We start from the raw sequence: 13,012 nt of genomic DNA, 5'->3' as shown, positions 1-13,012 counted from the left end.
GTACAAACAAAACTAATGCAGACAAAATTAGAAGGGAACAAATAAATTGGAAAAACATTTTTACAGTCAAAGTTCCTGATAAAGGCCTCATTTCCAAAATACAGAGAGAATTGACTCTAATTTATAAGAAATCAAGCCATTCTCCAGTTGATAAATGGTCGAAGGGTATGAACAGACAATTCTTAGAAGAAATAGAAACTATTTCTAGCCTTATGAAAAGATGCTCCAAATCAGTATTCATTAGAGAAATGCAAATTAAGACAATTCTGAGATCCCATGATGATCCCATCTCAGATTGGCTAAGAAAAGATAATGCTGAATGTTGGAGGAGATGTGGGAAAACTGGGACACTGATACCTTGTTGGTGGAATTGTGAATGCATCCAACCATTCTGGAGAGCAATTTTTAACTAAGCTCAAAAAGTTATCAAACTGTATGTACTCTTTGATCCAGTAGTTTTACTACTGGGCATCTATCCCAAACAGATTTTAAAGAAGGGAAAAGGACCTGTATGTGTAAAACCGTTTGTATCGGCCCTTTTTGTAGGGGCTAGAAACTGGAAATTGAATGGATGCCCATCAATTGGAGAATGGCAGAATAAGTTGTGGTGTATGAATGTTATGGAATATTATTGTTCTGTAAGAAAGGACCAGCAAGATGCTTTCAGAAAGTCCTGGAGAGACTTACATGAACTGATGTTGAGTGAAATGAACAAAACCAGGAGTTCATTATATACTTCAACAATATTATTTGATGATCAATTCTAATGGACATGGCTCTCTTCAACAATGAGATTAACCAAATCAGTTCCATTTTTTGAATAATGAAGAGAACTAGCTACACCCAGCAAAAGCACTATGGGAAATGAGTATGCACCACAACATACCATTTCCACTCCCTCTCTTTTTGTCTGCTTGCATTTTTGATTTCCTTTTCAGGTTATTTTTTTACCTCATTTCTAAGTCATTTTTTTCTTGTGCAGCAAATCAACTATATAGATATGTATGCATATATTGTATTTAACATGTACTTTAATATATTTAAAATGTATTGCTCTACCAGCCATCTATGGAAGGGGGATGGGGGAAGGAGGAAAAAGTTGGAACAGGTGGTTTTGTGAGGGTCAATGCTGAAAAATTACCCATGCATACATCTTGTAAATAAAAAGCTATAAGAAAAAAAAATAATTCCAACATCTCCATAATTGTTCCCTGAAATATCCCACTAAGGGGAAGTCATATTCTCATGTTCATTTTGAATTGTAAAGGTATTCTATCCTAAAAATATATATATTCAATTCTAAAGTAAATAATTTTTATTTTTAATTGTTTTCTTTCCTTCCACTTCCTGATTGGGTTCTTTGTTCCTGAAAAGGGAGAGTTGCTATGTCTTTCAAGCTCTCTCAAGCTCATAAAAACTAGAGAGACAATTTGAATGTAAACAGATCTTTCTTAAATGAATTGTTAGGGTGGTCCTTCAAGAGCAGGTAGTACAGAGATGGGTTGTTTATTGTAAACTTCAAATTCTCAATTGTAAAAATAAGTAGAAAATATAAATTGGAATAACTGTTAAAGTAAGCAACAAATTTTCTTTTTTCAAAAATATGTAGGGAGCAATTGAAAATATAACAAAAGAGGAAGAAAATGACAAAAATGATGGAACAATGAGAAATTTGGACCAAGAAGACGACATAAGACTAGAGAGCAAAGATGATTCAAATTCTGGTAAGACTACATGATTTTACATGTAACTGATGCAGAGATCAGATTTCTCAAAAGGGGCTTAAAAGAACAAAATTGAGATGACGTGATAAATTAAGAGTGATGACAGTCTTAATTCAAAATTGGCATGTTGATTTGAGTCTAGCAATGCAGGTACATATATATTCATCAACAATTTTAATGAGAAGATGTTCAAAACAAACTGGATTCAAAGAAATATCTTTTAAAAATAATTTTTGAGTTCTTCCCTTAAGATCTTAAAGTGATTTTCATACTAATATATAAAGATCTTCCTTAAGCAAGCCTTTTTGCTTATTAATCTCTCATAAGTGCATTTTGTTAATTTCTTACCAAATTTGTGAATTGTTTTCTTTCCCTTGTCTTCCAATCCTTTCCACCACTTCCTCTTTCTTTCTTTTCTTTTCTTCCTTTTGGAATTTCCCTTTTTACTCCTCCTCTCTTCTTTCCTCATCCTCATGCTCTTTCTTATTGTCATCAAACATTTTTTCTTTGTTATCTGTTAAGATAAAGCAGAAGAAATACGTTCTTAAAAAGTCAAATAAAAAGTCAAAGATGTCAGTCTAAACTTTAGTGGATAAATTCTTAAGATCTTTATATTAAAATTATGGAATTGTACTTCCACTTATTTAAAGCCATTAGAAATCAGGGTATCGTTTGAGAGGAATTAGAATGTTGTGAGATTTATATACACCCACTCACACACAAATGTATTCATCTATATCCCTATGTTCATTTGTGTGTGTTCAAAGAGATGTATTATATATATTATATATATATATATATATATATATTCACTTAAAACCATACACACTTATCAGGATACTGGAATATAGATTGATGGACAGACAAGATACGTATGACATCTTCTAAAATATTTCTAGAATCTTTTATGGTATTGTTGCATTTCAAGTTTTTCCCAGTAAATTCTTTCTCTTTCTAGTGTCCCCAACTAATTCTGAAAGACCTAGGTAGTTCTATAATTTCTTATTGCTGTTCATGGTTTTTAGGATAGGGCAGTGATTTTTAACTTTTCTGTCCTCAAGGTTTTTTTTTATTTTGTTTTGTTTTGTTTTGTTTTTAAGAGGGTCAGAAATTTTTGTTCTCTGTGGTTATATAACATTATTTCAATATTTTTCCTTGTCCCATGGACACAAGAACCTCATTTTAAGCTATTCTAACTTTGCTTCTGAAATAGAATTGTATAACTCATATTCCATGCTGCTTCATTTTCTTCTACATATTTCAAAGGTCGTCTTTAATTTCTTGTTTTGTTCTACAACACTGTGATATACTTCCAACGCTGTGACTCAATTTTCAAAGTAATTCTAGCCTATTAATGAATGAAACATGAATTCTTGTGTCATTCATTCCAGTACATATTTTGCATGTCCTTTTTCTGGATTTGTTTCTTGAGCATTCCTGTCACTATCACAGAGCTTTAGATTAGCATTCTTCCAGATTTCTACTCTTCAATTCTCATTTCATATGATATATTTGGGGCATAGTGGATGCACTTTAGGATGCATTGCCTGGTCAGAACTTTTGACCTGTTAAGATTTTTTTCAATGTTCTAGGGAGTCGAGTATTAGGATATTTGAGGATCCTATAAATAACGCAGGCTTGACATCTATAAACATTCAAGTATTCTGCCTCAGAGCAACCTATGGATATTAAATATCTGATCTCTATTCTAAAATCCCTGACCCAGGTGTGATTGTGCCACATACCTGTCCTTAGTTTCCCTGTAGACTTATACTAGACTTGCCACTTAGAAAACTCTACACAGAATCTTTTCAGATCTTGTTATTCCATTACAAACTTCAGGTTTATTTAAGATATGGAAATCTACTAAAGACCCTTAATAGAAAACTGAGTCCCCATTAAGCTCTAAGGGTCAGAGTGCAAAAACTACTGTCTGCTTCTGAATCTCCTGCCATGTGATTATCCAAATAAGGACTTGCAACCAAATACCACCTAGGAATGTTCCATCCAGGTGCATGTTGTCCTCCTCTGGTACCCTTGAATATGTTTTTTTTTTAATTAATTTTTATAATTATAACATTTTCTTTGACAGTACATATGCATAGGTAGTTTTTTTTTTTTTTTTTTTTTTTTTTTTTTTTTTTTTTTTACAACATTATCCCTTGTACTCCCTTCTGTTCAGAGTTTTTCCCCTCCTTCCCTCCACCCCCTCCTCTAGATGGCAGGCATTCCCATACATATTAAATATCTTATGGTATATCCTAGGTACAATATATATGTGCAGAACTGAATTTTGTTGTTGTTGTTACAAAGGAAGGATTGTATTCGCAAGGTCAAAATAATCTGAGAAGAGAAAAGAAAACAAAACAAAACAAAAAAATGCTCTCAGTTTACACTCATTTCCCAGTGTTCCTTTTCTGGGTGTAGCTGATTCTGTCCATCATTGATCAATTGGAATTGGATTAGCTCTTCTCTATGTTGAAGATATCCACTTCCATCAGAATACATCCTCCTACAGTATCATTGTTGAAGTGTATAATGATCCCCTAGTTCTACTCGTTGTCAGCATCAGTTGATGTAAGTCTCTCCAAGCCTCTCTGTATTCCTCCAGTTGGTCATTTCTTATAGAACAATAATATTCCATAACATTCATATACCATAATTTACCCAACCATTCTCCAATTGTTGGACATCTATTCATTTTCCAGTCTCTAGCCACTACAAAAAGGGCTGCCACAAACATTTTGGCACATACAGGTCCCTTTCCCTTCTTTAGTATTTCTTTGGGATATAAGCCCAGTAGTAGCACTGCTGGGTCAAAGGGTATGCATATTTTGATAACTTTTTGGGCATAATTCCAGATTGCTCTCCAGAATGGTTGTATTCTTTCACAACTCCACCAACAAGGCATCAGTGTCCCAGTTTTCCCACAGCCCCTCCAACATTCATCGTTATTTGTTCCTGTCATCTTAGCCAATCTGACAGGTGTGTAATGATATCTCAGAGTTGTCTTAATTTGCATTTCTCTGATCAATAGTGATTTGGAACACTCTTTCATATGAGTAGACATAGTTTTAATTTCATCATCTGAAAATTGTCTGTCCATATCCTTTGACCATTTATCAATTGGAGAATGGCTTGATTTCTTATAAATTAAAGTCAATTCTCTGTATATTTTGGAGATGAGGCCTTTATCAGAACCTTTAACTGTAAAAATGTTTTCCCAATTTGTTACTTCTCTTCTGATCTTGTTTGCATTAGTTTTGTTTGTGCAGAAAGTTTTTAATTTGGCGTAATCAAAATTTTCTATTTTGTGATCAATAATGGTCTCTAGTTCTCCCTTGGAACCAAATTCCTTCCTCTTCCACAAGTCCGAGAGGTAAACCATCCCATGTTCCTCCAATTTATTTATGATTTCGTTCTTTATGCCTAAATCTTGGACCCATTTTGATCTTATCTTAGTATGTGGTGTTAAATGTGGGTCCATGCCTATTTTCTGCCATATTAATTTTCAGTTTTCCCAGCAGACCCTGAATTCATAGAGTCAATGAAAGGAGTTCCTGACTCAAAATTGTATCCACATTCTGTCAGAAGACAGGGTAACACATAGATTGTTCTGCTCCCTTATTGTTGCCCAGAGTCACAGTCCCATCTACCTTTTAGTTTGTCCTTATTTCTTATTATTAGCTTTTATTAATCCATGCTATTCCACTCCCTTGGCTCTGCCCTACCACATCTCTTGTGAAAATGTCTTTCTTTTCTCTCAGGAATAAATCTTTCCAGGAAGAGCACCGGGAAGAACGCTGTTACTTTTAATGATATTAAGCCATCTTCATTAGAGATAGATAATTGCTAGTATATCACATGCAGAAAGATATATAGAATACCTGTTCTAACTATTGGAGACAAACTTCTAATAAGAGTTATTCTAAAATTAGACTTTTCTCCCATTTGGAACTATTGAATTAACTAAGGTCTTTAAAGTTAGTCTAGGCTTGTCAACCTAAGCTTAGGAGAAAGCATGAATGTGGGTCAGGAAATATCTCTCTAGCCTTTCTTGCTTTGTTGCGCCTTGCTTGATTTGTGCCTCTAAAAATACCTTAAAAAGCATCAAGTTAAAGTTCAGCTGATTCTTTTTATGAACAAGCTATGTTTGTTTTTCTTAATTCCTATCTTATTTTTGGCAGAGAAGTCTTGAGGTTAATACTTGATTAAATTGTAGAGGTCATTTGGTGCCAATCTGACATCAATTTACTGTAATCAATGAGATGCTGAAAGCTTCATTACAACAGTTCACTAATCCCGGAGTAGAGACTCCAGGAATTCAGACTAATACACTGCTCTTCAGAGTACATCACCATATTTGCTTCTACTATAAATATGAGTGTCTAATATTCACAAATCAAGTACAGGTTACTCTGAGCTGTTGCTGATGCAATAATTTTCAAAAGTTTTCACACCAAATTGTTCTTATTTCTAGAAAATGATCGTGAGACTGCAACAACTTCAGAGATGTCCCACAAGAAAAAGTTTCCAAGATGGATTCCCTCTTTTGATGGGTAAGATCAGTTTTGTAAATTGATAACAAGAAAAGAGGGAAATAAAATTGCTTAGTTTCTACATGGTTTAAACTGTGTAGCTAGCACCTTTCCAACATTTTTATTCTCAGCTTCCTGTTACCTATGTCCAGTTATTCTTCTCCATTTCAATAGTCTCACCTAATGTAGATAATTATGAGCTCTTAGTATGGGCACTCAAGAGGATCTGGCTTCAAATCATTGGTCTCCCACTTTTACTAGTTTTCCCACAGTCAAAGGGCGCTGACCTTCACTTCCTCTCAATTTGCAGTTGTTACTTCATTTACAGGAAATGGGACTAAATTTGTACCTGTTACTTAAGTATCAGTAAATGGGGCTAGAATGACACTGAACCTGTCGAATTCTGTCTTTAACACACATTTGTGTGTTGGATTCAATGATCAGAAACTGTTTGGGGCATTTTTACAATGTTATCCAACTTGGGAGTTAATTATGGAACAAATCACTACTATGGAGAAAGAAATTTTTATGATATATATGAAAACCTTTCTATAAATGCCATGCTGGGAAAGAAGTTATAGAATTCTCCTCCCTGCTTCAAACCCTCAAGAATAATGAAAAAGGGAATGTGTCTTTATGAAATCATAATCTGTTCTTTCTCTGGGTATGGATAACATTGTCCAGCATATAAGCTTCAGAGTATTCTTGGATAATTGTATTCCAAAAAAAGAGTCCAAAAAAGGTATTTGGATCAAAAAAACTCCCCGACTCCCTCAATATTCCATTTGGCTTTGACAATCTTCTACTTTACACAAGTTTACACATCTTTTTAACATTTAACCTGTTCTGTTTTTTAAGGAATTGTTTGCTTCAGGTTTTTGTTTATATATGTATATATATATATATAATATATATATATATATATTTAGTTCCTTGTTAAACAAGTTGTGAGCTCTTTTTCCCCTATTTTTTGGCATCATTCTCATTTCAAGCAAACAGTTAAAAGAAATGGTTGAATGGCCAAAAGTTATCTTGATTATAATAATTCCCTAACTCTCTCAATATTTACAGCAAAATTATCTGTCTCAAAATTTCTACATAATTTTCTTTCTTGTCATTTCTATTTCCCACAATATATCTTTTTTATTAAAGCTTCTTATTTTCAAAACATATGCAGCGATAATTTTCAGAACTCACCCATATAAAGACCATGTGTTCCAAATTTTTCCCTTCCTTTCCTTCATGCCCTCCATTAGATGGGAAGTAATCCAATATATGGCAAACATGACAATCCTTGTGTACATATTTCCACAATTGTCGAGTTGAAAAAAGAAATATCAGATTAAAAAAGAAAAAAAATGAATGATAAAAAAAGCAAGCAAACAATAATAAAAAGTGAAAATACTATGTTGTGGTCCACACAGTTCCCACCGTCCTTTCTCTGGATGTATCAATTGTAATTTTTAAGGAATTATTTTCCAATTTGGCCAAATTTTCTTTTAATAGAATTCTTCTCTTCATGCCCTTTTTGTGTTACTCCTGGCATCACTCTCCTTTTCTTTTCACTTTTTTTTCTATGTTTCTTATTGGATTTTCAAAAGCTATTCTGAGCTCTCTCTCATTTCCTGAGACAAATACTTCTTCTTTCTTGAAGACTATGTGCATAAATACTTTGACTTTATAATACCCTCCTGACTGCATTTTGATCATCATCTCCATAATAATTTTTCTATGCTCATGATCTTTTTTCTGGCGTTTGCTTATTTTCCCAGTCTATCACTCCATTTTTGTCTCTTTGATAAAGTAGGACTCTGTTTCCAGTAACATCACAAGCTTCTGGGGTTTGTGCACTTCTTATCTGAAATCCTCTCTACAGACCTGTACTGTGAGGCAGTACTGTATCTGACATCTAACTATGTGAAAAGCAACAGAACCCTGATTCATTCCTAGCAGTGAGACACCTGTACTCTCCTCTTTATGAGGTGTTCAGGGCCTTATCTGGGTGAACCTGCAGAAATCACCTTTGTTGCTGCAGCTACAGCTGCTACTGTTTTTGATGCTGTTGATTCAGTGGCTCTCAAAGCTCCTGGTTTGCTGGAGCTCATCTCAAACCCAAGTGTGAAAGACTTTCCTGGCTGACTTTCCAGGACTTTCCTATTGGCCAAGGTTGGAGAAGTCTGGATTGTTGCCCTTTGTGCTGTTGACTCAAAGGCTTCTCCTGACTTTTTGACGCTGAGGCTGTACTGTCTTGGCCAATGCCACAATTGTGCTCCTGTCCCAGGCTTGAGTGACCAACCCCTAAGTCCTTCTAAGCTCTGTTTGCCTGGAAAATTGTTTTAGTGCATTTTGTGAGGAGTCTAATGCTCAAAAATATTTGTGAGTAATTGTTGAAAAGTATTTGGACAATGTTTGGGGAAGTCTCTGCCTTTGGTCAGTCAATACACATTTTCAGCAGGTAAATTTATCCAATTCTAACAAGTAATGTGAATTGATTTTTCTAGGTCTCCTTAATTGTATATTAACTTTGCTCTTCTTTCTTCACTCATTGACTGAGACACATTCTTTTTTCTTGAAACCTGTGGATATAAATACTTTGGCTTTATAATGCCCTCCTGAGTCTGCATTTTGATCTACATCATCTCCATAATAACTTTTCTATGCTCATGATCTTTTTTTTTTTTTTAGTGTATGATTATTTTCCCAGTCTATCACTCCATTTTGGGCTCTTTGAAAAAGTAGCACTCTTTTTCCAGTGGGGAAGGTGTAATATCCCAAGTTTCTGGGGTTTGTGCATCTCTTATCTTTACCTCCCCACAGACCTGTACCTGACCTCTAAGTTTGGGAAAAGTAACAGAACCCTTCATCATTCCTAGCAGTGATACACCTGTACTCTCCTTCATATGAGCTGTTGAGCACCTCATCTGGGTGAACCTGCAGAAGTCACCTTTGTTGCTGCAGCTGCAGCTGCTACTGTTTTTGATGGGGTTGATTCAGTGGCTCTAAAAGCTCCTGGCTTGCTGGAGCTCCTCTCAAACCCAAGTGTGACAGACTTTCCTGGCTGACTTCCCTGCTGCCCAAGGTTGGAGAAGTCTGGATTGTTGCCCTTTGTGCTGCTGACTCAAAGGCTTCTCCTGATTTTCCGAAGCTGTACTGTCTTGGCCAATGCCACAATTATTGCTCCTGTCCCACAGTAGAGTTATCGACCCCTAAGCTCTTTTAAGATCTGTTTGCCTGAAAAATTATTTCAGTGCATTTTGTGGGGAGTCTAATGCTCAAAAATATTTGAGAGTGATTATTGGCAATGTTTGGACAATATTGGGGATACTTTGGGGAATTATCTGCCTTTGGTCAGATAACACACATTTTAAGCAAGCAAATTTATTAAATTCTAACACATAATCTGGCTTGATTTTTACTAGCCCTCCTTAATTGTTTATTAACATTGCTCCTCTTTCTTCAATTTGGATTTCAGAACACTTGGAAACAGAATCAGAAAGCATCCAAAAGGGACAAAAGAGACACCAAAGGTAAACTTTTGTCTTAGGGAATTAGCTTGAACTACAAAGGTAATGTCAGGTGTGGGAGTTGGAGCAAAGGACTTCTTGGGTCCACATCAGGTCTAACATTTTAGGCCTCTCAAATTGTATGGCATATAAAACTTGTTCTATGTGTGACATCAGTCAAGTTTTTGAGGTATAATTGTTTCTTCTTTTCTCAATGTTTCCTGTTGCTTTTGCACCAAGGCTCTTCTTCCCTGGATGAAGGAGAATGAAGTGAATTGGATCAATAACATTAGAAAATTTAATGTATCTTTTTGTCCTCTCCCAGTTTTCTCATTGGGTTCTAGCCATGTTTTCCTATGGAGACTCAAAATCTTTGTTCTTCTAGCAACAGCTCCCTGTAGAGCCTCTGACCCTTTACAAGCACTTCCTTAATGCTTGTTTGTTTCTGGATTTAGGCTTTTAACTACTGGGTCTCTTTCTTGACTTTACAGTGGCCAATGAAGTACACCTTGTGTGGTACATCTCGGGCACAAATTTTAGAGATGGAGAAGAAAAATACTGTGAGTTGAAATAAGAAAAATAACTACTTTAAAAGTCCTTTCCCAGTGTGATCACCTATACTCCATAGAATTCATGAAATTTCAGGTCTTAATTAGAAGCTACTCCTCTTGGTTTGGCAATTTAGTAATCATTATTCTTTAACACAGAAAAAGGAGCTTGGCACTTCTTCAAAAAAATAAAAATAAAAAAAATGTGAAGGAAATCAAACAATGAAAGAGTACTGTGAAATGCGAGACTTAAAACAAAAAAATCTTTGCAATTTTTCTGCTTTTGATATTTTATAATTTCCAGATTTTATTATACTCTGATTTTTGAAATTATGTTATCATTTTCTTTTATTGGCAGGAACAAGAAAATTTTCCAAAATGTCAACCAGAAATATCACATTATATGATAGAAAAAGTAAGTTTGACAGTTCAAATGATAAGCAGATATAAATTCTTAGAGATACCGAACTGAAAAAATGCATGATTGAATCCATACATAAAATTTGGTGAAAAACTACTTAAATCCTTAATATCGTCTTGCAAGAGCCACATCTAGCTATTACATTATAGGGTTCCTCCACAATGAAACTCTCAGGGCACTGTCTCCTTCTTTTGCTTGGCAGTTTCCAGAAACTTTCCAGTATTCCTGACCAACATTAAAAGACTGGACATTGGAAGATATAAATAATGTGGTATTTCGAGCTTGACTTGCCATGTTATTATTCTCCCTACTTCATAATGCATTCACTGTCTCTTACTGACTTTGTGAAAATATCTCCATTCATTGTCTCACTATCACATCCCCCATGCTGTTCTCCAAGAATGCCAGAGTGCTCGCTCTCTCTCTCTCTCTCTCTCTCTCTCTCTCTCTCTCTCTCTCCCTCCCTCTCTCTCTCTCTCTCTCTCTCTCTCTCTCTCTCTCTCTCTCTCTCGCTCTCTCTCTCTCTCTCTCTCTCTCTCTCTCCCTCTCTCCTCTCTCTCTCTTCTCTCTCTCTCTCTCCTCTCTCTCTCTCTCTCTCTCTCTCTCTCTCTCTCTTTCTCTTCTCTCTATCTCTTTCTCTCTTTCTCTTTCTCTCTCTCTCTCCTCTCTCTTTCTCCTCTCTCTCTTTCTCTCTCTCTCTCTCTCTCTCTCACTCTCTCTCTCTCTCTCTCTCTCTCTCTCGCTCTCTTTCTCTCTCTCTCTCTCTCTCTCTCTCTCTCTCTCTCTCTCTCTCTCTCTCTCGCTCTCTTTTTTGCAAAGCTCATCTTTCCTTCAAGAATAATTCCAACATCTCCATGATTGCTCCCTGAAGTATCAAATTTAAAGGGGATTCATATTCTCCTGTTCATTTTGATTTGTAAAGTTATTCTATTCTAAGGGAATTCAATTCGATTCTAAGGTAATTAAATGTTGTCTTGTAATGGTTCTCTTTTCTTCCACTTCCTGATTGGGTTCTATGTTCCTGAAAGGCAGAGTCACCATGTCTTTGAAACTCTCTCAACCTTATGGAAGCTAGAGAGGCAATTTGAATGTAAATAGATTTTCCCTAAATGAATTGTTAGTGTAGAAGGGACCCCAAAATTCCAACACCTTGCTTGAAGGCGAGATTCTCCTTCTACCCTAAGTCTGTGGGACCCCACCTTAGGGAAACAAGAGAGACAGGTTCATTCTGTTATCTAGGTGGTATTAGTTTAGTCAGGAGTTAGAGATTCCAATTTAATTCAATTGATGATTTTCTATTCAGTTCCAGCTCAAACTCCACCAAACACCAGCCTCATCAGGAAGGGGAGCAGACCTAGGCTTGTAGCCAAAGGCTTCTGTTATAAAACTGGCCATTCTAATCTCAAGCCTTGCAGAAGAGCCAATATGCCATCCTTGCATAGCAAGCCTCTGCCTGCTGGGATGATATCCACTTCCAGAATAACCTTCTTTTTATCCTTACCTATTTCCCTAACCAGACTTTGTGCCTCTCTGTTGGGGTTTCATTACTAGGAACTTTACTTCTCTACCAGGACTCCTCCACTGCTTTACTTCACTGTTGGGGATTTGCCACTAAGGAATTCAGCCTTTCTCCTCATGCATAGCAGAGGCTGACTTTACAATGCCAATAATAAACCTTTTAGAAATCTAGGTTTCCAGGTTCATAAAATACATTACAAAAAATCTTAACATCACAAGAAGGGGGGTTCCCAAAACTCACTAACCATGCACTCAATCTCAAGGGGATGTAGGGGAGCCAAACCTCTCCTCTTGTTTCCCTGAACCCCGAACCTGCCAATAGACCTCATCATTTAATCCCTGACCAGCAGGAGCCCTAATCTCATTTTGTTTCTCTGAATAATCTCATCATTTGGGTCCCTGGCCACCCTAAATATAGACCTCATCAGTTAGGGTGGTCATTGAAGAGCAGGTCATACAGACATGGGTTTTTTACTGTAAAGTTCAAAATCTCAGTTCCAAAAATAAGTAGGAAATATAAATTGAAATAACTGTCAAAGAAAGGAAAAAACTGTTGTATTTCAAAATACGTAGGAAGCAATGGAAAATCTCACAAAAGAAGAAAAAAATGACAAAAACGATGGCTCAATGAGAAATTTGGACCAAGAACAAGACATCAGACTAGAAAGCAACGATGATTCAAATCCTGGTAAGACTAAGTGATTTTACACATAGCTGGTGTAGAGATTGAGAGATTGAGGTTTCTAAAAAAGGGATTGAA

General features: G+C 35.9%; 1 protein-coding gene across 2 annotated transcripts in view; it reads left to right on the top strand.

The window, feature by feature from the left end:
* LOC141561120 (uncharacterized) overlaps positions 1-13,012 on the top strand; it is a 113,990-nt gene that overhangs the window by 28,539 nt on the left and 72,439 nt on the right. For both annotated transcript variants that reach the window (XM_074300246.1, XM_074300245.1), the window contains exons 14-19: positions 1,610-1,724; positions 6,205-6,283; positions 9,735-9,789; positions 10,257-10,325; positions 10,672-10,728; positions 12,826-12,940. In XM_074300246.1, coding sequence (XP_074156347.1) covers positions 1,610-1,724; positions 6,205-6,283; positions 9,735-9,789; positions 10,257-10,325; positions 10,672-10,728; positions 12,826-12,940 — 490 coding nt within the window. The remainder of the gene's footprint in view (positions 1-1,609; positions 1,725-6,204; positions 6,284-9,734; positions 9,790-10,256; positions 10,326-10,671; positions 10,729-12,825; positions 12,941-13,012) is intronic.

This window comes from Sminthopsis crassicaudata, chromosome 3 (assembly GCF_048593235.1).
Source record: "Sminthopsis crassicaudata isolate SCR6 chromosome 3, ASM4859323v1, whole genome shotgun sequence".
NCBI classification, from domain to species: domain Eukaryota; kingdom Metazoa; phylum Chordata; class Mammalia; order Dasyuromorphia; family Dasyuridae; genus Sminthopsis; species Sminthopsis crassicaudata.
Note: the sequence above shows the minus strand (reverse complement) of the source record. Positions and strands in the feature narration are given on the sequence as shown.